The 26511-nt window shown below is 44.9% G+C and overlaps 1 protein-coding gene across 2 annotated transcripts in view; it reads right to left on the reverse strand.

Annotated features, from left to right (window-relative positions):
* Positions 1-228: 228 nt before the first annotated feature.
* The window catches only part of LOC134479836 (ubiquitin-conjugating enzyme E2 R2-like), a 41959-nt gene continuing 15676 nt past the window's right edge, over positions 229-26511 (reverse strand). For both annotated transcript variants that reach the window (XM_087559398.1, XM_087559397.1), the window contains exons 3-5: positions 11503-11600; positions 2094-2228; positions 229-695 (exon numbers count right to left, since the gene is read on the reverse strand). In XM_087559398.1, coding sequence (XP_087415524.1) covers positions 476-695; positions 2094-2228; positions 11503-11600 — 453 coding nt within the window. In that variant the 3' untranslated portion in view covers positions 229-475. The remainder of the gene's footprint in view (positions 696-2093; positions 2229-11502; positions 11601-26511) is intronic.

Genomic DNA, 26511 nt, shown 5'->3' on the forward strand with positions numbered 1-26511 from the left:
AGAGCACCAGTGGAAGGGGAAGCCCTTGGTCCTGCCAAGACTGAACCCCCAGTGAACGTGATTGTTGGGGCGAGGGTGGTAATGGGGGGAGGATGGGAAGGGGAACAAGAATATAGAAGGGGAGGGGGAGGGATTAGGGGGATGTTGGCCTGGAAACCAAGAAAGGGAATAACAATCGAAATGTAAATAAGAAATACGCAAGTTGATATAGATAAAAAAAGTTAAAAAAAAAAAGAATCAATACAGTGATGGAGGGAAGAATGCAAGGATTCAGACATTCTGTGGAGGGAACTTCCTCTCCAGTAAGGTCCATAAAAAGGAGCAAACTGAGATCTGCAAGAGGAGTGAGTCATCAGGGGCTGTTTGCTTCCCACCCCATGAGTAAGTTTTTGCTGAGTGGCCACTGTAGATCCCCACTTGCTTCCCTCCCTTTGGCCTGAGATGTCAGGGCAGTACAGGGAACTGAAGGAACATGTCACGACTCCTCATTTCCAGAATCATCATCATCATAACAGTTGGCATCTTCTTCTTCCTCGTCTTCGTTATCAATGTCGTCGTCATACAGGTTGTCATAAAGCAAATCTGAGCTGTTGTCATTGGAAGGCACTTTAGTTTTGATGCAGTATTCTGCCAGGGTTGTTCGGACCTTCACTCCATCCTGTTCTGCTTCAGCTTTCATGGCTGAGACCTGTTTTCTGGACAGAGGACAACATAGGAACATTTGTAGAGGTCTGTCTATCTAGAGAGGGTCTCAGGCTAACCCACGTGGCTTCGCCTCTATAATCCTCCAGCCCTTGGATGGGAGTGCTGGATTATTAGGGAAAGCCAGCACACTTGTATTAGGTGAGTCTTATAACTGTGCATAACCAAGACTCCCTGTCACTCACATGTCTCAGGCCACACAGAGCAGACATCTTGCATCACGCCAAGGCTCTCAACCATCAGGCACCTTCGTGTCATGGAGAGTCTTTGCCCTAACACTTCAGCCTTGTTTGCAGCAAGGTCTCCTTCGTTTGCTGCTGCAGAGATCAGGCTAGCTCGAGAGCATTTCAAAGCTCTGTCCTCTGCCTCCCATCTCCTGCTAAGGGTTGGGGATTGTGGACACATGTGCACTACTGGCTCTATATGCGGGTTCTGAACTCCTGCACACGTGAGCCAGAGGCCCAGCATGCTTAGTGCCTTGCATTCATGCAGCTGATTACTAGGCCAGACTTTCCCCTCACCCTCTAGGTTCCCCCAGTCACTGAGTCTCCCTGTGTCTGGAGTGGCAGGGCCGAATGCTAGGTAAGAGGTCCTGCATCAGAGCCATGCCCTGCATCTGTGAAATGTGCAGGGCTGTGGGCACCACCTGACCTTCACCCTTTTCCTGCTGGGTTCTGTTTTCCATTGTCCTGTGAGGGCTTGGCAGGTAACAGTTCTGCCACAAAATGCTGCCTGCCTAAGTGTAAATAGCTTCTCTGCCTACGTGTAAATAGCTTCTCGCCTAAAGTACAAAAACAGCCATTGAGACTGGGGAGGCATGGCTACTGGAGAAACTGAAAAGAACACCACTTTCTAGAAGCTTCAATTTGTTGCCAGGCCTTGAACATGGATGTTCTTGTAGCTCCTACAGGCCTTTACAGTTTACACTAAATACCTTCGATTCTTGATATGACTCACTCACCCCAGTGGCTGACCACTAAACACAAGCAGGGCACAGGGATGGACACTGTAATCCCACTACTTGGGAGGCAGAGGCCAGATCTCTGTGTTCAAGGCCAGGCTGGTTTAAACTGCCTCGCACCCATGCATGTACACACACACACACACACACACACACACACAGAGAGAGAGAGAGAGAGAGAGAGAGAGAGAGAGAGAGAGAGAGAGAGAGATACACACACAACCAAAACAAGCCCAGAAGTTCTATACTCCTGTCCAGTGAGTTCTCTTTACTTATTTTTTTTTTTTTACTGTGCTTTGTTTCTGTTTTGGGTTCTCTTTCAATAGCTAAATTCATCAGGTTACTACTCCATAAATACAACTGAGAATTGTTCTAAAGTACTCAGAATATTGAAGTTTGAACTTAACCCCTTAGATCCAGAATGCCTTACCTAATGATCTCAGCGTACTCCTTGTCCTTTCCTTTGCTGTCCCTCCATTTCCTGAACATGACTGAAGCATCCACATTGGCTGGGGAAAAGGTGTTGGGCTCATTAAGCAGGGAGATTACACTCAGCACGATAGTCCTGAGAAGGAAAGAAGAACCCACAGTGAAGCTCCACGTCCATCATATCCACAAGCACAGTTTTTAAGAAACTACAGTTTTAAAGTTTTTCCCCTTAAAAAATTTCTGATGCAAATTTGAGGTCATAATATTTGATGACTTATGAAAAGTGGATTATGCAATTTTGTTTTCAGGGGCCAGTGAGATGGCCCAGCAGGTAAAGGAACTTGCCACCAAGCCTGCTGCTCTGCGTGGATCATTGAGTGAAAAGGACAGAGGACGAGAATGCCCCACAAGCTGCTTTATACTCCACGCCACAACATGCAAATATAAATACACACAGTAAATGTCATTTCTTTTCTTAGGACCAGAAGCCACTTCAACCACCAGAACTCCAGGTAGGCCACCCACACAGGACTACTCTGTGTCCCCAGAACCTCCCTGCTGGATCAGAGGCTCGAGAACTCAGCCCTGAACTCTAGTGGAGACCCCCCAGTTCAACGCAGGCCACAAATAACAGAAACCAAGAAACAAAATACCCATCCAACAAAGACAAACTCAGAAATCAAATGCTGTGCTCTAAGTGGACGTCTGCATAGAAGAATGAATATAGGTCCATAGCTACCACCCTGCACAGACCAAAGTCTAAGTGGATCAAAGACCTCAGCATGAAGTCAAATGCACTGAACCTGACAGAGGGGACAGTGGGGAGAGCCTTAGGAGACAACTTCCTCAACACAGCACCAATAGCATGGGTGCTGAGATCGACAATTAGTAAATGGGACCTCATGAATCTGAAATTTTTCTGTAAGAAAAGGGACACTTTCAATAGGACAAGACGGCAGCCTACAGGAATAGAAAAGATTTTCACTAACTCCACATCCAACAGCGGGCCAATATCCAAAATTATATAAAGAACTCAAGAAACTGGACATCAACAAACCATATAATCCAACTCTGGGACACAGAGGTAAGCAGGATTCTCAATAGAAGAATCCCAAATGGCTGAGACACACCTAAAGAAATGTTCCAGCATCTCAGCCATCGGAGAGATGCAAATCAAAATGGCCCTGAGAGTTCACCTCACACCTGTCAGAATGGCCGAGATCAAAACCACAAGGGATAGATGGCTCAGGCTGGTGAAGATGAGGAGCAAGGGGAGCGCTCCTCCATTGCTGGGGGGAGTGTAAACATGTATGACAGTTCCTCAGAAACTGGGACTAGATCTACCTCAAGACCCAGCTATACCACTCTTGGGGATCCATCCTTCCAAAAGGACACATGCTCAACTATGTACACAGCTTTATTCATAATAGCCAGAAGTGGGAAACAACCCAGATGTCCCTGAATTGAGGAATAAATAAAGAAAATGTGATACCTTTATATAATGGAGTATTACTCAGCTGTTAAGAAAATGATATCATGGAATTTGCAGGCAAATGAATGGAACTAGAAAAGATAATCCCAAGTGGGGTAACCCAGACCCAGAAAGACATCGTGGAACGTACTCGTCAGGAAGTGCATATGAGCTGTCAAGGGCAAATGCTAAAGTCCACAGACCCAGGAGGCTGGCTACATAACAAGTAGGGCTCTCCCTAGGAAGGGAAATAGGAAGGGAGTAGATTCTGCTGAGGAGGGAAATAGAGGGATCAGGGCACGGTGGGGGACACAGAGAGCACAAGGAGAGACTGCAGGAACTGGAGAGCATTTATGGGGTGATGTGGCAACCTAGTGTAGTGCAAGCTCCCCGGAACCCACTAGGATGACTTTAGGGAGGACTCCTAGTAACGGAGGATATGGAGCCTGAACAGATTGTCTTCTGTAACCAAGTGGTGGGCCTAGGACACCAACCCAGCCACAAGACCTTCCACCTACAATCTGTTCTTCCTGCAGATGCACCTGGGTAAAGGTGGCACAGAACTGGTGGGAGTGGCCAACCAATGACTGGTCTTCTTTGAGGCCCACCCCACAAGAGGAAGCCTATGCCTGACACTAACTGGACAGCCCAGAGACCTATGATGGGAAAACAAAACAAAAAACAAATGATTCCTAATGATGCCTCACCTACTTGTCATCAAAGAGGCTTCTTGGCAGCAGAGGGGACTGATACAGAGGCTCATGGCCAGACACTAAGGGGAGTGCTAGTCCAGGCTGGAGGTCTCCATCAGGCTCCTCCCTCACGAACCCCATAGAAATGGGGGAGAAGGAAATATGGGAGCCAGATGGGTCAAGGACACCAGGAGAACACAGCCCACAGAAACATACATAGAGGCTCAGAGAGGGAAGTGACAATTACAGTCTGCGTGTGTATGTGCCAGGTTGTCTGTATGTTATGGTTGTGTAGCTCAGTGTTCTTGTGGGTCTCATCTCTGACTCTCTTGCCTGCTCCTGGACTGTGATCCTCCCACTGGGCTGCAAGGAGGGTTTGTGCCTGGTCTCAGCCGTTATACTTGGGAGGTCTGGTCTTACTCTGAGGAGAGAGGTGTCTGTGTGTGTGTGTATGTGTGTGTGTGTGTGTGTGTGTGTGTGTGTGTGTGTCTGTGAGAGAGAGAGAGAGAGAGAGACAGAGACAGAGACAGAGAGACCGAGACAGAGAGAGGGTTGTGTGTGCGTGTGTGTGTGAGAGAGAGAGAGACAGAGAGAGACAGAGACAGAGAGAGGGGTGTGTTTGTGTGTGTATGAGAGAGAGAGAGAGACAGAGAGAGGGGTTTGTGTGTGTGTGAGAGAGAGAGAGAAACAGAGACAGAGAGACAGAGTGACAGAGAGACAGAGAGAGGGGTGTGTGTATGTGTGTGTGTGTGTGAGAGAGAGAGACAGAGACAGAGACAGAGAGAGACAGAGAGTGAGAATAAATTAAAAAAAGAAATTCTCAAATATGTTTCGGGGATAGAGAGAGGACTCAGTGGCTAAGAGCAAGTACTGTTGTTCTATACCCAAATCTGCTATGTAGCACCCAACACACACAATCCCACATCAGGCATTCACACAGTCGCTAACTCCAGCTCCTAAGGATCTGAAACCTCTAGTCTCTTTGGTCACATGCATATACCCACAGACAGATACACAAATGCATAATTAAAAATCAAATAGATTTTTTAAAAAAACTGTTTTCCAGCAACCATCTGGCTAAGCCACCTAGAAGGCAGGGAGGAGTCGATGTGTGCAATCTCAGCACACCTGAGGTGCAGGAGCCAGAGCGAGAGCCTGGCTCTCACAGAAACCAAGGGAGTCACAAGGGAGAGAGGGAATGGCATGTCTGCTTTGAGGCCAGCCTGGTCTACACAGCAAGTTCTTAGACAGTCAAGGCCATATAGTGAGATCTTGTTTCTAAATAAATATTTAAATACATAAGTAAGCGAGTGAACTAAAGAAATAAACAGAAAACAGCCTGGCCTTGTGTTTCCCTCTCCAGGCCATACCCACCCACCCCGAAGAGCATTGAGAAAGCAAAAAGAACTCGTTCTTAAAAACCTGAGCGTAACCCAGGGATTGGTGGATGGGGTTTACAGGTTTAGTATAATCTGTCAGAGGTAAACTCCACACAGTGCTGCTGTCACTGACATCAGCTCTATATTCTACCCTGACTCTGCTAATTAGAAGGATCTTTGAAAAGGCAGACAGTAATACCAAAAGATAACCCAGTTAATACTGTCCTTATTGTATACTTCAACATGGAAAAGATATTTAGAGAGGACATCAGGGAAAGAATCCAGTTCTAACTGGAAGCAACACATGGTAAAAAAAAAAAGTAGTTACAATGGTTGACATATTGGGTCTTTCTCTTTATGCTGCTAAAGCAACTGTGACATTTTAATGGTGTCGGCTGAGCAGTGCTGGGATGCTGTTGCTGATGTTCCCAGGACATAATGCAAAAACAAGGATTCCCTGGTGAACTGCACAAAAGTGCAAAGTCTAAAAACTAAGACTGAAAGGCCAGCCTGGTCTACATAGTAAGTTCTAGGATAGCCAGAGCTATGTAGAAAGACCCTGTCTCAGAAACATCAGCAGCAGCAACCACAAAAGCCCCCTAAGATTGGGGAGGCATGCCTCTGGAGATCAAACAGCTCTCACGAAAGACAGGTAAGCAAAAAAGTAACTTAAAAATTTTGCATGAGTGTATGAAGTGTTGTGTGCATGTGTGTGCACACACGTCACATAGGTATAAAGGTGTCTATGTGAAACCAGTCTTCTCCTTCCACCTTTCCGTGGGTGCTGGGGATGGAACTCAGACCTCCAGGTTTATAAGGCAGGGCCTTTACTCACGGAGCTAAGCACGGTGGTGACACACACCAAGCAGTTGGAGGAAGAAGGCAGGACAATAAGGAGCGCAAACTTCAAAGTTGACATGAGCTACACAGACATAGCAACCTGAACAAACTACCCTGTCTCTCCAAAAACAAAACAAAACCCCTTCACTGTGCCCATTTTGCTGACAAATGCTTGCAGCAGACCCTGGATCTCTCCCTTTCAACAGGTTGTAGAAGACCAGACAAGAAACTCATACCCGCATCTGTGGCTGCTGGACTGGGTCCCCCCATTCACACCTACCAAGACCACTTTTCCACCCTTTAGGAAAAGGAGAGATGACAGGTACTTCTGGAGAGGACCTCAGAGAAAGCAGCTGTCAGGTCAGGCCACGGCAAGAACTAGAGTCGGTTTCTGGCCGTTTCCCACAAACAGGAGACAAAGGACCACTCACCAGCATTGTCCTCATGGGGTTCCTGGACTTCAATCCTTCAGAGATGGCAAAACCATCAAACTTCAGTAGATAACAACTGGATTTTTTTTCTTGTTTATTGCTCTACTCAATTCCCACAACCGTATGGACTCCAGCTCTTAAAAGGTTCCACATACTCTTTAGGTGACAAAAACCCACCCACTCACATGCGAACAGTCACAGATGTGAGCAAAACTAGACCGGATTCAGAGTTTACTGACAGTGCCTCGGTCAGGCAGGCTGCTAAACGTTGACAGTTCAGCAGCAGTGCTGATTGGAAGATCACCTGTCCATCTGACTATCTTTCACAGGTGGCATCATTACACCTGCTGAACATTTGGGAGGCAGAGGCAGCAAATACATGGCAAAGCAGTCTGCAGAACAAATGCTTGGCCAGCCAGAGCTACACAGGGGACATAGCACTTCCACAAGTAACCCTCAAACAAATCTAGCAATTTACCATCTTTAGAAAGAACCTCCAGGGCTGGAGAGATGGCTCAGTGGTTAAGAGCACTGACTGCTCTTCCAGAGGTCCTGAGTTGAAATCCCAGCAACCCACATGGTGGCTCACAACCATCTGTAATGAGATCTGATGCCCTCTTCTGGTGAGTCTGAAGTACAGCTATAATGTACTCATACATAAAATAAATCTTTAAAAAACCTTTAAAAGAGAGAACCTCCAAAGCGTGCTGGTGCGTGCCTGTAATCCCAGCATGCAGGAGATGGAGGCCCGAGATCAAGGTCAGCTAGGCTAACAGTAAATCCCTGGGTTTTTTTTTAAACAAACAAAACAAACAACAACAAAACAAAACCTTTGTCTCAACAAAAAACAGAAACAAAGAGAGAGAGAGAGAGAGAGAGAGAGAGAGAGAGAGAGAGAGAGAGAGAAAGATTCGCCATTGTTGCGAATCATGAGTGGACACGTTCCTGACTTGGCTCCCAAAGACCACCAGGTAGTGCCAAGCAGACAAGGCGGTTTCAGACTGAAGTAACAACCAACATCATGCAGCACAGAGACACAAGACCCAAGAGAGTAACCAGCTCTAAAGCAAAGGGACAAAGGCCGCAAGCACCCTAGGACGTGACTCCAGAGCCGCCCAACAACAAAACAGCCTGGTGAGAGCAGAACACACCTCCCTGTTAGGATAAAGAGCTCTCCTCCCCTCTCTCCCTTCTCTCCAGAGAGGATCTTACTGTAGTCTTATCTTCATTGTGTAGACTGGGCTGGCCTTGAACTCACAATCTACAATCTCTACCTCTTGAGGCCTACGATTAAAAGTTTGTGCCACCACAAGTAACCAAGGAAAAATAGTGTGACTTCCTGGTAAACAGGAGGAATACAGCAGCATCCAGGAAGGGATGTAATGATTAAAAATCTCGTTCCAGGCTTTCTATCAGGGCAGAGGCTTATTCCCCAAAGTAAAGAATCAGAGACATGGAGTCAACACTCAGCCTCTAAAAAGAAGCACCACCAATACAGGGAGACCACTTCCTCAAAGCCAGGGTGTGCACCAGCCCTGCCTGAGTAATAAGCACCACACTCACACTTCAAGGGATAACCAGGATGGGGGTGTGTGACCAACTTTAAATGAACTCTTAAAAACTTATCCTCAGGATACCTCAAACTCCACAGGACCAGACTGGAAATGTAACAGCGACCTACAGTGTTCATCTCTACACTAAGTGCGGGAAACACAACAGAAGCAGGCATGGCCGCATCCCTGTAATCCCAGCACTGGGGGGCAGAGGCAGGTGGATGTGTGTGAGTTCAGGGCCATCTGGTTTATAGCATCACTTCTGCTGGGGAGTCCCTGCAGGTATCACAGCTGGTGGAAACTGAACCTCAAAGAGATGAGGATGAAAACTCACTACAACCTTACTTAGTCAGTGATGCTGGACCAAAACTTCCACAAAGTCTGATCCTGTGGCTTAATCTTCTTACACAGTTGAACACAGTAAAACCTGATGTAAACCAGGGGTTGGGGTGTGGTCTCCACATGACAAGTCTCACAGCAAAGCCTTGGGGACAGCTACATAAAAACTCCTTTACGGATGCCCGACCTCGGCAGAGCACCTGAGACCTTCAGTCTGAGGATCAAGGCTACCGACTGGGAACAGGACACGGGGCCCAGAGAGGATTCATAATAACCATAGGGTGGATTCTCATGATGGAGAACGCAGGGTACTTGGGTTTCTTTCGTAAGGATGAGTCCTCCTCACTGAAGGCAAAGCCCAGGATTAGAGCCGAACACACTCTGAGGATTTGGGTGGAGGCTGGCTCCTAACAGGATAGCAGGGGCCTCTGTTTCTCTCACTCCAAGATTCTGGGTAACCAGCCATCGTCCTTCTGTCCTCTGAGGAAAGCAGGCCTGTGCGCTCCACCGGCCTGGTTCCTGCAATGCTTCCTTTAAGCTTTGCCTCCTAACTACCCTTGCACTGGGGCCAAGGAGAACAAAGTGATGCTGGCCTGGTGAGGACAACAGCTGCTAAGTGACTAAGGGGTGTGCAACCCACAGTCAGAACACAAGCGGGGAGCACAATTTCAAACTTGTAAGCTGTTTGTTGCTAGACTTTCTCAATCCTTTCAGACCACAGCTGACCATGGGAAACAAAGTACACTGTCTGCTCACCTGCAGCTCACAGTAGCCTGGGAAGCAGAACAGGGCCCTCTCAGGCTGCCTCCTAGACACTTGATGACCTTAGAGTGGAATAAATGAAACTTTCCCTACTTAGTCTGTTACCATAGTCCCTATTCAAAGCCTTTGCTATACAGGGTTCTTCTCAAAGCAAAGAAGTAGAATGCATTTAAACAAAATGTTTAAAATATTTTTCATGTACTCAGCATTCAGATTAGATGTGCCATGTGGAGTGGACTGGGGCGACACACGCATGCAGCTGGCAGCTATTCTGCCCTCTGGCAGGGGAAGCAAATCGTCATCTCCCACCTGACAGCACACAGGGCCCCAGGCAGCTCCCTGACAGGTGCTGTGGAGCCGCTTTGCTTCCTCACTGACTCACGACTTTCAGCACCAGGGGAGCATAACAGAGACTGCACCTCACAGAAGCAACAAGTCTTTACCTTCTCTTTGTCTGCACCCCACCCCCCAAGACAAGCTCTTCCTGTGTGGTGCTGGCTGCACATGTATTATGCACAACAAGTTGGCCTCAAACTCACCGAGATCATCCTGCCTCTACCTCCAGAATGCTGGGGTTAAAGGTGTGTACCACGACACTGTCCACGAAGTATATTTCTTACTACATCAAAACCATAACTAGTTGGGCTGCCTAAGCTCCTCAGAATCACCCAGGTGGGGTTGGGATGTTGGCTGGAAAAAAGGAGCCTGCTACCTAATGAACAGAATTGGTTCTTGATGGACAGAGAGAACTGATTTCCATAGCTCTGGCCTCGGACCTCAGTACCTGAGGTCGGTCGGTCGGTCTGTCTGTCTGTCTGTCTGTCTGTCTGTCTGTCTGTCTGTCTCTCTCTCCCTCCCTTTATATATACATAACACAATTTAAACACAAAAGTTAAGGGATCTAATAAGGAGTAAATTCTAATGTAAGAAGAAGAAGCAGGGGCTAGACAGATGGCTCAGTGGTTAAGAGCACTGATTGCTCTTCCAGAGATCCTGAGTTCAAATCCCAGCAACCACGTGTTGCCTCACAACCATCTGTAATGAGATCTGATGCCCTCTTCTGGTGTGTCTGAAGTACAGTTACAGTGTACTTATATATAATAAATAAATAAATCTAAAAAACAAAATAAATAAATAAATAAATAAATAAATAAGCAGATGAGGAAAATCAGTTCCCAACCAGCACTGCTCAGGGAGTCAACACTTCAGACTGATGCAGGTGCATGTGTCAGTCAACTAGGAACTGCACACATTCCAGAATCAGGTGCTCCTCTATCCCAACTCCATCTTCAGTTACCGTCACTACAGGCCGATGTGATGAGTCCACTGCCAGCACTGTGCACATCCTCCCTACGCCCATGCCCCATGCCCTCCTATAAACCTGAGCCGTCACAGCTGCTCTCTCTCTTATCCCCACTCAAAGGCCATCACCTTTCACATCCCCCAACTCTCCAATAAATCTGTTGTGTGAGGTCTGTTGCATGATGTGAATTCTGCAGTATTCCTTAGCATGCTGGTCACCAGGATACACTTTTACCTTGAAAGCCGTCCAACACACCCTCATGCAATAGCAAGAGAGAAAGTCACAAACGCAGGAAAGATTCTGTTCACAGTTTCAAACAGAATGAGACACACCACATATACGCCCAAACGAAGATTCAAGGAGCAGATGTCTGTACTCCCTGTGTATGCGGGAGGTTGAAGTAAGAGATTTACTTGAGTCCAGGAATTTGAGGCTGGTCTCAAAAAATAGCCAGGTTAGTGGTGGAACACACTTTTAATCCCAGCACTGAGGTGGCAGAGGCAGGTGGGATCTCTGAGTTCCAGGACAGCCACAGGGCTACAGAGAGAAAGAAACCCTGTCTCAAAAAATGAGCCCACCAACTAACCAACAAATAAATGAAAGCAAAACACAACACAGTTCACTCCATAGAACATCTTACCTCACATTCTGAGGAGGATTCCACCTTTCAGAGGGCAGCTCTCCACTCTGTGGGTCATCTACAGGCAGATGAAGGATTGAAATGCATACATCTCCTTTCTACAAGACAATGATACAATGTTCAGTAAAATATAAGAGACTGATACAAGCAAGGTGCAACCCCACACATCTGCAACCCAGGCGGAGGCAGAGGCCCAGCTGGGATACTATACAGTCTCTCTCTCTCTCTCTCTCTCTCTCTCTCTCTCTCTCTCTCTCTCTCTCTCCCTCTCCCTCTCCCTCTCTCTCTCTCTCTCTCTCTTACACACACACACACACACACACACACACACACACACATACACACATGTGTGTGATTTAACCCATGCCTTGGTAGATATGAGAGTTTGAGGCCAGCCTGGGCTATACAGCAAATTCCAAACCAGCTAGGGCTACAGGTAAGAATCTGACTCTAATAAAACAGAACCAAAAACCCAAAAATGTGATGAAGTTTTTTATTAAAATTTCTCCATGCTCAATTTCTAAGTTGAAGAAGAATTAAATATTATAAAATTTTATTTGGACCGGGTATGGTGGCACATGTCAGCACTCAAGGAGACAAGAGGCAGGATGGTCACTCCAAGTTTGAGACAGCCTGATCTATATACATATTATGTTCCAGGCCACCTAGGGCTATTATTCCTCAAGCAGAACAAAACATATGGGGTAGTCTCCAAGATAGATGTCTGTCCTGTCTGTAGCATCATCTTTCTGAAACAAACAGAACAAGCAAGCAAGCATGGTACCTGCTAAGTACACGGTTACCAACTGACCGCTGTGCTATACGATCTGCATAATGCATAAGCACTGTAAGAGCAGATCTAACAAGCACAGTCAATACGTCAAACACACAGCCACAGGGAGGTATCTAAATAAACATATACTCAATAGAAAACAGGTCAGTAAAACAGTCATTTGTTTCTTTTCTCCCCCTACCTTCCCTTTTCCTGTTGTTTTTCAAGACAGGTTTCTCTGTGTAGCCAAGGCTGTTCTGGAGCTCTGTAGACCAGGCTGAGCTCAAACTCAAGAGACCCACCTGCCTCTGCCACCCGAGTGCTGTGATTACAGGCGTGGCCAACACTGCCCGGCAAGTTATTTGCTTTTTAAATCTCAAGGATGGAGATAAGAGTTAAAAGTTTTCGAACTGATAATATATATATATATATATATATATATATATAATGTGAGGTATAAAAATTATTATGTATAATCAAATTAAAATACATGCAGACGGCTAGACGGTGGTAGCATAAGCTTTTTATTCTAGCACTTGCAGAGGCAGGGGGATCTCCGAGATTGAGGACAGCCAGGGATACACAGAGAAAGCCTGTGTAGAAAAACTAAACAAACTACTTCTTTGTATGTGTGAGTAGCCCGTGTGAGGGAGTCAGTGGTGATCACCATGTCATTTCCTCTCTGCCTTATTTTTTTGAGCACTAAGATAGTCAACTACACGGCTTAGCTAGGAATCCTCCTGCCTCTGCCTACACCTCACTGGAATTAGGTCTACACTGCACTGTCTCACTTGGCTTCTCACAGGAGCTGGGGACGGGAGCTCAGCCCTCATGTCTGCACAGTAATCACTTTCCTGAGGCATCACCCAAGTGCAAAGCACTTTAAAGTGTGTGTGTGTGTGTGTGTGTGTGTGTGTTGAATTTCTTAAATTATATGTATGTACTGGTAGGAACAGAGGGAGGGAAAACTGTAGTTGGGATGCACAGTATCAGAGGGAAAATGTCTCTTTCTATGAAAATGTCTGTCAATCAGCTGGTCTTACTATTGCTGTGACAGAACACCGTGACCAGAAGCAACTGGAAAGGGCTCATTTGACTTACACTTCCTCAGCACTGTTGGAGGAAGTCAGGACAGGAACTCAAAGGAGGCAGGAGCTGGTGCTGAGGCACGGAGTGGTGCTTCTTAACTGGTTTGTTCCTCATGGCTTGCTTGGCCTGCTTTCTTATGGAACCCAGGAGCACCAGTCACCCCCAACACAGCGAATGGGCCTTTCCCATCAAGGGTGCCCTGCACACCAGGCCCAGCCTGACTGCCGCTCTGGGGCCACTGCATGTCCATAGCCTCTGGGAGCTGAGCAGAGATGAGACAGTAGAAGGCTGGCTAGACAGTGACGTGCAGAGGGGCTCCTAGTGGCAAAAGCTTCTGGAGAGCGTTCTCTTCCCAGGCAGTGTTACAGCTCTTGTGTGACAGATGCTCTCAGACAATGGAGTAATTCTCACACATCTTTATTGCTATTGGCTTGGTCTGAAATGTTTAGGGACGCCTCGTCTCTATGTGGAGGCACTGACCCTCCATGACTGATGGCCACAATTCTCTCCATGGTAGGCTGTGGCTATGAGACCAGGGCCTGGTGACAGGAGCAGGCGAAGCTCCTAATGTTTGTCCCTCGTGGGTCCCTGGGTCTTCAAGCCCACCTCGATCTTACTAGGCTTCCTCTCACAGTCCACTGTCCTGCAGTGTCCAGCAATCAAATCTTTAAGACAAAAAATAACATGGAGAAATGGCTTTGATATAAGACCTAAGTTCAGTTCCCAGCACCCGCATCATGCAGCTCACAACCACCTGTAGCTCCAGTAGGTCTGATCTCATTGTCTTCTGCAGACCTGCACACACAGGTGTACACACGTACACACACACAAACACACACACAAAGGTGTACACACGAACACATACAGGTGTACACACAAACACACAGGTGTAAACACGCACACACACACAGCTGTACACACGCACACACAAACACATAGGTGTATATACGCACACACAGGTCTTCACACGTACACACAAACAGGTGTACAAACTCACACACACAGATGTACACAGACACAGGTATACACACGTGTACACACACACACGCACACACACACACAGGATTACACACACAGGTGTAGACACGTGTACACACACAGATGTACACACACACTCTCATACACACACAGGTGTACACACACAAGTGTACATACTCACAGGTGTACACACACAACTGTACACATGTACACACATGTGTACATACTCACAGGTGCACACACACAACTGTACACACACTTGCACACACAGGTGTACACACACACAGGTGTACACACACACAGAGTAAACTTTTTTTTTAAATTTCATTTTACTTTTATGTGTTCTGCCTTCATGAACATCTGTTTACCACATGAGTATAATGCCCATAGAAGCTATAAAAGGGTGTAGAAGTCACATACAGCTGGCTGTGAGCTAGGGTGTGGGTGCTGGGAACTGAATTCAGGTCATCCAGAAGAGCAGTGCATGCTCTTAACTGCTGAATGTCTTCCCAGCTCCAGAAATTACAAACAAGCAAATAACCAGACCATCTGCTGTATCTGGTTGAAAGCCTGAGGCTGAGGCAGTTCTAAGTTCTCCTAAGGAAGCTACTCTGCTGCTTTGTTAAGAGGACATAGTGCCTGTCAGGCTGCCTCCCAGGTAACCATAGTTATGCCCCAGACTGATGCTGCTGTCAGCTTTGGTCAGAAAAGCTCCCTTCTGCAGTAGGCTCATAACTTGTCGCCTCAGTCACAAACAGGGCATCTACATCCCCCTCCTCAAGTGCTCAGCAACCACAGGTCAGCAAGGCGGTAAGCAGTCTTGGGAGCCTGGAGCTGACTACTGCACATGACACGCAGGTGTTCTCGTGCACTCACAGCAGCTGTGAATACTTTCATGTACCCTACAGGAAAACACCTGCCAATATCCTGTCACTCAAAGGGCAGAAACTCAACAAGCCCCACCCTTCCTTGAGCTTATAGTTAATGGCTGTTAGGGAGGAAGAGTTTCTTCAATGCTAAAATCCTGGTGTCACTAGTAAGGTGCCCAGGCACTGTCAGCAAACACATGCAACCCATTTACCAAAACAAAAACAAGGCAGCAACAATAGCAAGAAAAAGTGGACAGGGTAGAAAGAGGAGCAGCTGGAAAGAGGAAAAGAATGAGAGAACCAAAGTGGGACAAGAGGGAGTAAAGGAAGGAATATGATAAAAAATTATATCCATGTATGAAATGTATGAAACCCATTCTGTATAGTTAATACTTTTTTGGTTTTTTGTTTTGTTTTGTATTGTTTTTTGAGACAGGGTCTCTTTCTGTCCTCAAACTCACAAACCTACTCTTTGGTTAGTTGGTTGGTTTTTTCGAGACAGGATTTCTATCCTGGACTCAATTTGTGGACCAGGCTGACCTAAAACTCACCTGCCTCTGCCTCCCTAGTGGGTGCTAGGATTAAAAGTGTGCATCATTACCCCCAGCCACAAAACTACTTTTGTAGAAGCAAGAACGTATCCCTTTAAAAAAATTTAGGGCTAGAGAGATGGCTCAGCAGTTAAGAGCACTGACTGCTCTTCTGGAGGTCCTGAGTTCAAATCTCAGCACCCACATGTTGGCTCACAACCATCTGTAAAGGGATCCAATGCCCTCTTCTGGTGTGTCTGAAGACAGCACAGTGTACTCACATACTTAAAATAAGTAAATCTTTAAAAAAAATCTTTAGATGAATTTTACTTTGGTCTAAACTTTGGTCTTATCATCATGCCTTGGCTAGCTAGGAGTTCTATATACACTAGACTGGAACTGAACTCCTTGAGATCCATTCATCTCTGCCCACTGAGTGCTGGGATTAAAATTCTATGTTACAATGGCTGGCTAGAGTAACTGGATTGGACATGGAGGCACACATTTGCAATCCTAACACTTGAAAAGCAGAAGCAGGTGAATGGCTCTAAGTTCATGCCAGCCTAGTTTACACAGTGAGATACAGATCTGTCTGCTATCACTACAGTAAACTGTTTCAAGTAAACTCAAAAAAGCGAACAAAAAGTCAGAAAAGTCTGGGAACTGCTGGGCTGGAAGTAGAAATCAGTATTAATGTGCCCCAGCACCACAAAAACCACACTCCAGTGGTGCTTGTACATTCACAGGACTATGAATTAACGTTTTTAGAAGCTTTCAAGTTCTATCACACCAGTTTAAAATACTCTGCTTGGTGTTTTCCCCACTCCTTACCTCCCCAGACTTCTCACTACCATCTTGCTCTTCTGTTGAATACCTGGACCTTAAATACAAATGTAACCATACAATATGCAAGCCTTTCTCTGACTTCTTTCACTTTCCTGCATGTTTCAGTTGCCTCTCCTTTGTGACCCCCTGCGTGGATGTGGTGAGCTGGTGCTGTGGGGACACTGGTGTGCGCAGTGCTGAGCTCTACACTTGTGTGCTTGCCTACAGCGTGTGCTTCTTCTCCCTTACAGCAGAACTGTGGGTTAGATGTGAGACCCGTGTTTACCTTTGTCTAAGAGCACGTCCACTGTCCTGTGCGTTACTGGCAGTGTGTGGCATCTGCAGTCCTTGTTCCTCAGATGCAGCTAGCCTAGGCTGGTGTGATGTGTCCTTCAGTTCATTCAATAATTGTTAGGTTCTCCTTGTATTTTCCTACAGGTTGTTGCCCAGTCGGGCTAATCCTCTTACCTCAGCCTGAGTATACATTTGTGGCTAACTTTGGCTACTTTTCAACTAGGTTAATCTTCTTACTACTGAGTTTTTTGAAATTCCTTAAAGAACTTTACAGACTGAGCTGGCCTCAACTGCAGGAGCCCTCTTGCCTCTGCCTCTAGAGTTTATTTCTGAGCAGATTTTGAACATTTTTATCATCTGTTGTTGTTGTTCATGGAAATGCAACTATTAATAAGTGTGCTACTTCCCACTTGTGCTAATCTTAACAGGGAGGAGGTCAACTGCTCTGTGGACAAGGATTGACTAATGTGGATGTTGGAGGGGAAGGGGAATCACCCCTGGACAGGTTGTTAAGAAGGCTAGCTGAGCAGGCCCTGAGATATAAGCCAGAAAGACTTTCCCCATGACTTCTGCATCAATCAGTTCCTGCCTTGGCTTCCCTCTCTGGACAGTGACCCAGAAGATGCAAGCCAAATAAACCTTCTCATAGGAATCTGTGGTGGTTTATCACAACAGAAGCCATAGAAAGTACACCACTCAACGAGTGTGGTGTCATGACCGGGCATCACAGTTCCTGCCTACAATGTCAAACCTTGGGAAACTGAGGAAGGAAGAGTGTGAGTTAGAGGCCAGTGTGGGTACCAGGCCAAAAACTCCAGTAATTACACACGTTCTCAATCCTTGGTAACAAGTTTCACACTCTACTTCTCTCTCGATGTCGATTTGGCCCTACCTCTAGATCTCATTTCTCTATAAATTTTATGGGCATCTTGCTGAGAGAGAGAGAGAGAGAGAGAGAGAGAGAGAGAGAGAGAGAGAGAGAGAGAGAGAGAGAGACTTACTTTGATTGGAGATTTATGGATCATTTATGCCAAATACTCTCTGCCCTCTTACAGTTGTCTTTTATTAGGAGCTCAGCTAGTGAAGCACTTGCTATGACATCGTGAAAACCTAAATTCAGTCCCCAGTGTGCACATGAAATGCTGACTGTTGCTGGGTGTGGTGAGGTGGTGCTGATGCACAACTTTAATCCCAACACTCAGAAGGCAAAAGCAGAAGACCTCTATGAGTTCAAGGCCAGCCTGGTCTCCAGGATAGTCAGGGCTACACAGAGAAATCTTCTTTTGAACAAAGAAAAGAAATATCTAAGTGTCATTTTTAGATAAAATAAAAAATAAATACATGAACAGAGTTGAGTGCCATGGCACCCCTGCAATCCCAGGGCTGATATAGAGAAAGGTGTATCCCTGGGGCTGGCTGATCAGCCACCCTTAAGCAGTTGGCAATACTCAGGCCCGATAGAAAGACCCTAATTCTAGGATCATATTCACCCCCTACACCCTTTCTTCTTTTCCCTAATGCTGGTTCCCTTCCTATTTCCTATAGTCCCCATTCTAATTTTATGTCTGTCCGTCTCTTGCTTGATTACTGTTTCTATTTTTAAGATTTGGATATGTATGAGAAAATTTTTGTTTTGTTTTTTGTTTTTCAAGACAAGGTTTCTTTGTATAGCCCTGGTTGTCTTGGACTCACTTTGTAGACCAGGCTGGCTCACAGAGATCTGCCTGCCTCTGCCTCGAGTGCTGGGAATTAAAGGTGTACAGCATGACAGTGGCTCAAGAAAACAAAGTGTTTGTCTTTCTGAATTGGGCCTATTTTGTTTACTCATTTCTGCTCATTTTCCTACAAATGACAGGACTTTACTTTTTTTTTTTGGCTAGATAATATTCTGTTGTGAGTCTATAGTACATCTTCTTTTCCCCATGTATGTTTCTGCTGTCTGTCTGTTTTGGAGTAGGATCTCACTACATAGTCCTGGCTGGCCTAGACCTCTACAAGTAGATCAAGTGGCCTCTATTCAGAGCTATCCCACCTCTCCCTTTGCCTCTGCCTCCGCCTTCAGAGGTGCAGTGAGATTAAATGTGTGCACCACCACGCCTGGAACTGGCACTGACCTGCTGCCTCTGCTTCTCAGTGCTAGGGCTTACACTTTGCTGTGTGTTTGAGACAGAAAGCCCTATGTGACCTGGGTACTTGGTAAGCCCAGGATAGAATCCTCTTGATTCCATCAAAATGCTCTAACAACAGAAATGTCCTACTGGGTCCAGTTTATGTGGCATTGGCAACTAATGGGCATCTAACCTGGTTATGTACCTAACTGTTGTGAAGTTAAGGGAAGTGTAGGCAGGCAGGGATCCAAACTGTATTTAACCCTGAGTTTCCTGGGTACATAGCAAGCAACTAGCTCACATCACAGTTCCAATTTTTTGAGGAACGTCCATGTTAATTTTTACACCATCGCACATGCCCAACCAACAACCATACGAGTTACTTTTTCTCCACAACTCTGCAGCCGTGTCCTTTTCCCCTTCCTGTCTCTTTAAAAGTTTATGTGTATGGGAGTCTTGTTATATTATGTCTGGGCAGGACATGGTGGTATACATCTTTAATCCCTGTACTTGGGAGGCAGAGACAGGTGGTCTGTATGAGTTCAAGGCCAGCCTGCTCTCTATATAGAATCCCAGGCTAGCCAAGGTGAATACTACGACCCTCTCTCAAAAAATAAAAAGTTCCGATTATGTGATAAAAATGTACATGTATCCCAGACCCGGTGAGAGAGAGACCCAACCGCCTGGTCAGGTGGGCACTCCTGAGGCTGCAGAGCGGAAGAGACCACCAACACTGCTCACCCCTGCCCACATCCCTGGCCCAAGAGGAAACTGTATAAGGCCTCTGGGCTCCCGTGGGGGAGGGCCCAGGAGCGGCAGGACCCCTGCCTGAGACACCGCCGGACCCTGAAGGAAACAGACCGGATAAACAGTTCTCTGCACCCAAATCCCGTGGGAGGGAGAGCTAAACCTTCAGAGAGGCAGACAAGCCTGGGAAACCAGAAGAGACTGCTCCCTGCACACACATCTCGGACGCCAGAGGAAAAAGCCAAAGACCATCTGGAACCCTGGTGCACTGAAGCTCCCGGAAGGGGCGGCACAGGTCTTCCTGGTTGCTGCCGCTGCAGAGAGCCCCTGGGCAGCACCCCACGAGCAAACCTGAGCCTCGGGACCACAGGTAAGACCAAATTTTCTGCTGCAAGAAAGCTGCCTGGTGAACTCAAGACACAGGCCCACAGGAACAGCTGAAGACCTGTAGAGAGGAAAAACTACACGCCCGAAAGCAGAACACTCTGTCCCCATAACTGACTGAAAGAGAGGAAAACAGGTCTACAGCACTCCTGACACACAGGCTTATAGGACAGTCTAGCCACTGTCAGAAATAGCAGAACAAAGTAACACTAGAGATAATCTGATGGCGAGAGGCAAGCGCAGGAACCCAAGCAACAGAAACCAAGACTACATGCCATCATCGGAGCCCAATTCTCTCACCAAAACAAACATGGAATATCCAAACACACCAGAAAAGCAAGATCTAGTTTCAAAATCATATTTGATCATGATGCTGGAGGACTTCAAGAAAGACATGAACACACTTAGGGAAGCACAGGAAAACATTAATAAACAAGTAAAAGCCTACAGAGAGGAATCGCAAAAATCCCTGAAAGAATTCCAGGAAAACACAATCAAACAGTTGAAGGAATTAAAAATGGAAATAGAAGCAATCAAGAAAGAACACATGGAAACAACCCTGGATATAGAAAACCAAAAGAAGAGACAAGGAGCTGTAGATACAAGCTTCACCAACAGAATACAAGAGATGGAAGAGAGAATCTCAGGAGCAGAAGATTCCATAGAAATCATTGACTCAACTGTCAAAGATAATGTAAAGCGGAAAAAGCTACTGGTCCAAAACATACAGGAAATCCAGGACTCAATGAGAAGATCAAACCTAAGGATAATAGGTATAGAAGAGAGTGAAGACTCCCAGCTCAAAGACCAGTAAATATCTTCAACAAAATCATAGAAGAAAACTTCCCTAACCTAAAAAAAAAGATGCCCATAGACATACAAGAAGCCTACAGAACTCCAAATAGATTGGACCAGAAAAGAAACACCTCCCGTCACATAATTGTCAAAACACCAAACGCACAAAATAAAGAAAGAATATTAAAAGCAGTAAGGGAAAAAAGTCAAGTAACATATAAAGGGAGACCTATCAGAATCACACCAGACTTCTCGCCAGAAACTATGAAGGCCAGAAGATCCTGGACTGATGTCATACAGACCCTAAGAGAACACAAATGCCAGCCCAGGTTACTGTATCCAGCAAAACTCTCAATTAACATAGATGGAGAAACCAAGATATTCCATGACAAAACCAAATTTACACAATATCTTTCTACAAATCCAGCACTACAAAGGATAATAAATGGTAAAGCCCAACATAAGGAGGCAAGCTATACCCTAGAAGAAGCAAGAAACTAATCGTCTTGGCAACAAAACAAAGAGAATGAAAGCACACAAACATAACCTCACATCCAAATATGAATATAAAGGGAAACAATAATCACTATTCCTTAATATCTCTCAATATCAATGGCCTCAACTCCCCAATAAAAAGACATAGATTAACAAACTGGATACGCAACGAGGACCCTGCATTCTGCTGCCTACAGGAAACACACCTCAGAGACAAAGACAGACACTACCTCAGAGTGAAAGGCTGGAAAACAATTTTCCAAGCAAATGGTCAGAAGAAGCAAGCTGGAGTAGCCATTCTAATATCAAATAAAATCAATTTCCAACTAAAAGTCATCAAAAAAGATAAGGAAGGACACTTCATATTCATCAAAGGAAAAATCCACCAAGATGAACTCTCAATCCTAAATATCTATGCCCCAAATACAAGGGCACCTACATACGTAAAAGAAACCTTACTAAAGCTCAAAACACACATTGCACCTCACACAATAATAGTGGGAGATATCAACACCCCACTCTCATCAATGGACAGATCATGGAAACAGAAATTAAACAGTGATGTCAACAGACTAAGAGAAGTCATGAGCCAAATGGACTTAACGGATATTTATAGAACATTCTATCCTAAAGCAAAAGGATATACCTTCTTCTCAGCTCCTCATGGTACTTTCTCCAAAATTGACCATATAATTGGTCAAAAAACGGGCCTCAACAGGTACAGAAAGATAGAAATAATCCCATGCGTGCTATCGGACCAGCACGGCCTAAAACTGGTCTTCAATAACAATAAGGGAAGAATGCCCACATATACGTGGAAATTGAACAATGCTCTACTCAATGATAACCTGGTCAAGGAAGAAATAAAGAAAGAAATTAAAAACTTTTTAGAATTTAATGAAAATGAAGATACAACATACTCAAACTTATGGGACACAATGAAAGCTGTGCTAAGAGGAAAACTCATAGCGCTGAGTGCCTGCAGAAAGAAACAGGAAAGAGCATATGTCAGCAGCTTGACAGCACACCTAAAAGCTCTAGAACAAAAAGAAGCAAATACACCAAGGAGGAGTAGAAGGCAGGAAATAATCAAACTCAGAGCTGAAATCAACCAAGTAGAAACAAAAAGGACCATAGAAAGAATCAACAGAACCAAAAGTTGGTTCTTTGAGAAAATAAACAAGATAGATAAACCCTTAGACAGACTAACGAGAGGACACAGAGAGTGCGTCCAAATTAACAAAATCAGAAATGAAAAGGGAGACATAACTACAGATTCAGAGGAAATTCAAAAAATCATCAGATCTTACTATAAAAACCTATATTCAACAAAATTTGAAAATCTTCAGGAAATGGACAATTTCCTAGACAGATACCAGGTATCGAAGTTAAATCAAGAACAGATAAACCAGTTAAACAACCCCATAACTCCTAAGGAAATAGAAGCAGTCATTAAAGGTCTCCCAACCAAAAAGAGCCCAGGTCCAGACGGGTTTAGTGCAGAATTCTATCAAACCTTCATAGAAGACCTCATACCAATATTATCCAAACTATTCCACAAAATTGAAACAGATGGAGCTCTACCGAATTCCTTCTACGAAGCCACAATTACTCTTATACCTAAACCACACAAAGACACAACAAAGAAAGAGAACTTCAGACCAATTTCCCTTATGAATATCGACGCAAAAATACTCAATAAAATTCTGGCAAACCGAATTCAAGAGCACATCAAAACAATCATCCACCATGATCAAGTAGGCTTCATCCCAGGCATGCAGGGATGGTTTAATATACGGAAAACCATCAAGTGATCCATTATATAAACAAACTGAAAGAACAGAACCACATGATCATTTCATTAGATGCTGAGAAAGCATTTGACAAAATTCAACACCCCTTCATGATAAAAGTCCTGGAAAGAATAGGAATTCAAGGCCCATACCTAAACATAGTAAAAGCCATATACAGCAAACCAGTTGCTAACATTAAACTAAATGGAGAGAAACTTGAAGCAATCCCACTAAAATCAGGGACTAGACAAGGCTGCCCACTCTCTCCCTACTTATTCAATATAGTTCTTGAAGTTCTAGCCAGAGCAATCAGACAACAAAAAGAGATCAAAGGGATACAGATTGGAAAAGAAGAGGTCAAAATATCACTATTTGCAGATGACATGATAGTATATTTAAGTGATCCCAAAAGCTCCACCAGAGAACTACTAAAGCTGATAAACAACTTCAGCAAAGTGGCTGGGTATAAAATTAACTCAAATAAATCAGTTGCCTTCCTCTATACAAAAGAGAAACAAGCCGAGAAAGAAATTAGGGAAACGACACCCTTCATAATAGACCCAAATAATATAAAGTACCTCGGTGTGACTTTAACCAAGCAAGTAAAAGATTTGTACAATAAGAACTTCAAGACACTGAGGAAAGAAATTGAAGAAGACCTCAGAAGATCGAAAGATCTCCCATGCTCATGGATTGGCAGGATTAATATAGTAAAAATGGCCATTTTACCAAAAGCAATCTACAGATTCAATGCAATCCCCATCAAAATACCAATCCAATTCTTCAAAGAGTTAGACAGAACAATTTGCAAATTCATCTGGAATAACAAAAAACCCAGGATAGCTAAAGCTATCCTCAACAATAAAAGGACTTCAGGGGGAATCACTATCCCTGAACTCAAGCAGTATTACAGAGCAATAGTGATAAAAACTGCATGGTATTGGTACAGAGACAGACAGATAGACCAATGGAATAGAATTGAAGACCGAGAAATGAACCCACACACCTATGGTCACTTGATTTTTGACAAAGGAGCCAAAACCATCCAATGGAAAAAAGATAGCATTTTCAGCAAATGGTGCTGGTTCAACTGGAGGGCAACATGTAGAAGAATGCAGATCGATCCATGCTTATCACCCTGTACAAAGCTTAAGTCCAAGTGGATCAAGGACCTCCACATCAAACCAGACACACTCAAACTAATAGAAGAAAAACTAGGGAAGCATCTGGAACACATGGGCACTGGAAAAAATTTCCTGAACAAAACACCAATGGCTTATGCTCTAAGATCAAGAATCGACAAATGGGATCTCATAAAACTGCAAAGCTTCTGTAAGGCAAAGGACACTGTGGTTAGGACAAAACGGCAACCAACAGAATGGGAAAAGATCTTTACCAATTCTACAACAGATAGAGGCCTTATATCCAAAATATACAAAGAACTCAAGAAGTTAGACCGCAGGGAAACAAATAACCCTATTAAAAAATGGGGTTCAGAGCTAAACAAAGAATTCACAGCTGAGGAATGCCGAACGGCTGAGAAACACCTAAAGAAATGTTCAACATCTTTAGTCATAAGGGAAATGCAAATCAAAACAACCCTGAGATTTCACCTCACACCAGTGCAATTGGCTAAGATCAAAAACTCAGGTGACAGCAGATGCTGGCGAGGATGTGGAGAAAGAGGAACACTCCTCCATTGTTGGTGGGATTGCAGACTGGTAAAACCATTCTGGAAATCAGTCTGGAGATTCCTCAGAAAATTGGACATTGAACTGCCTGAGGATCCAGCTATACCTCTCTTGGGCATATACCCAAAAGATGCCTCAACATATAAAAGAGACACGTGCTCCACTATGTTCATCGCAGCCTTATTTATAATAGCCAGAAAATGGAAAGAACCCAGATGCCCTTCAACAGTGGAATGGATACAGAAAATGTGGTACATCTACACAATGGAATATTACTCAGCTATCAAAAACAACGAGTTTATGAAATTCGTAGGCAAATGGTTGGAACTGGAAAATATCATCCTGAGTGAGCTAACCCAATCACAGAAAGACATACATGGTATGCACTCATTGATAAGTGGCTATTAGCCCAAATGCTTGAATTACCCTAGATCCCTAGAACAAACGAAATTCAAGACGGATGATCAAAATGTGAATGCTTCACTCCTTCTTTAAATGAGGAAAAAGAATACCCTTGGCAGGGAAGGGAGAGGCAAAGATTAAATCAGAGACTTAAGGAACACCCATTCAGAGCCTGCCCCACATGTGGCCCATACATATACAGCCACCCAATTAGACAAGATGGATGAAGCAAAGGAGTGCAGACCGACAGGAGCCGGATGTAGATCGCTCCTGAGAGACACAGCCAGAATACAGCAAATACAGAGGCGAATGCCAGCAGCAAACCACTGAACTGAGAATAGGTCCCCTATTGAAGGAATCAGAGAAAGAACTGGAAGAGCTTGAAGGGGCTCGAGACCCCAAAAGTACAACAATGCCAAGCAACCAGAGCTTCCAGGGACTAAGCCACTACCTAAAGACTATACATGGACTGACCCTGGACTCTGACCCCAAAGGTAGCAATGAATATCCTAGTAAGAGCACCAGTGGAAGGGGAAGCCCTGGGTCCTACTAAGACTGAACCCCCAGTGAACTAGTCTATGGGGGGAGGGCGGCAATGGGGGGAGGGTTGGGAGGGGAACACCCATAAGGAAGGGGAGGGGGGAGGGGGATGTTTGCCCGGAAACCGGGAAAGGGAATAACACTCGAAATGTATATAAGAAATACTCAAGTTAATAAAAAAAAATGTACATGTATGGGGCTACAGATATCTCTTGGTAGTTTAGAATGTTTGATGTGGAGCTGGAGAGATGGCGCCACAGTTAAAAGAGCACTGACTGCTCTTCCATAAATCCTGAGTTTAACCCCAGCCACCACATGGTGGCTCACAACCAACTACGATGTGAGCTGATGCCCTCTTCTGGCACACAGGGGTACATGCAGATAGAACACTTATGTAAAATGAATAAATAAATCTTTACCAAAATAAGGGAAAAAATGAATACTTAATGCCAGTTACTGTAGAAGACCTGAGTTTCTCTCACAACACACACAAAGTGCCTCACACCTCTCTGGTTTTAGGGGATCTGATGCCCTAACATGTCTGCACGAACACGGTCTATAAGCATATATGCAGGCAAAACACTCACATACATAAAATAAAAATGACCCAAGGCAGGGTCTCTGTTTGGTCCTGGACATCCTGGTACTCTCTTGGTAGAGTAGACTGATCTCAAACTCAGATCCACCTGACTCCTGA

This window comes from Rattus norvegicus, chromosome 7 (assembly GCF_021556685.1).
Source record: "Rattus norvegicus strain SHRSP/BbbUtx chromosome 7, alternate assembly SHRSP_T2T, whole genome shotgun sequence".
NCBI lineage: Eukaryota > Metazoa > Chordata > Mammalia > Rodentia > Muridae > Rattus > Rattus norvegicus.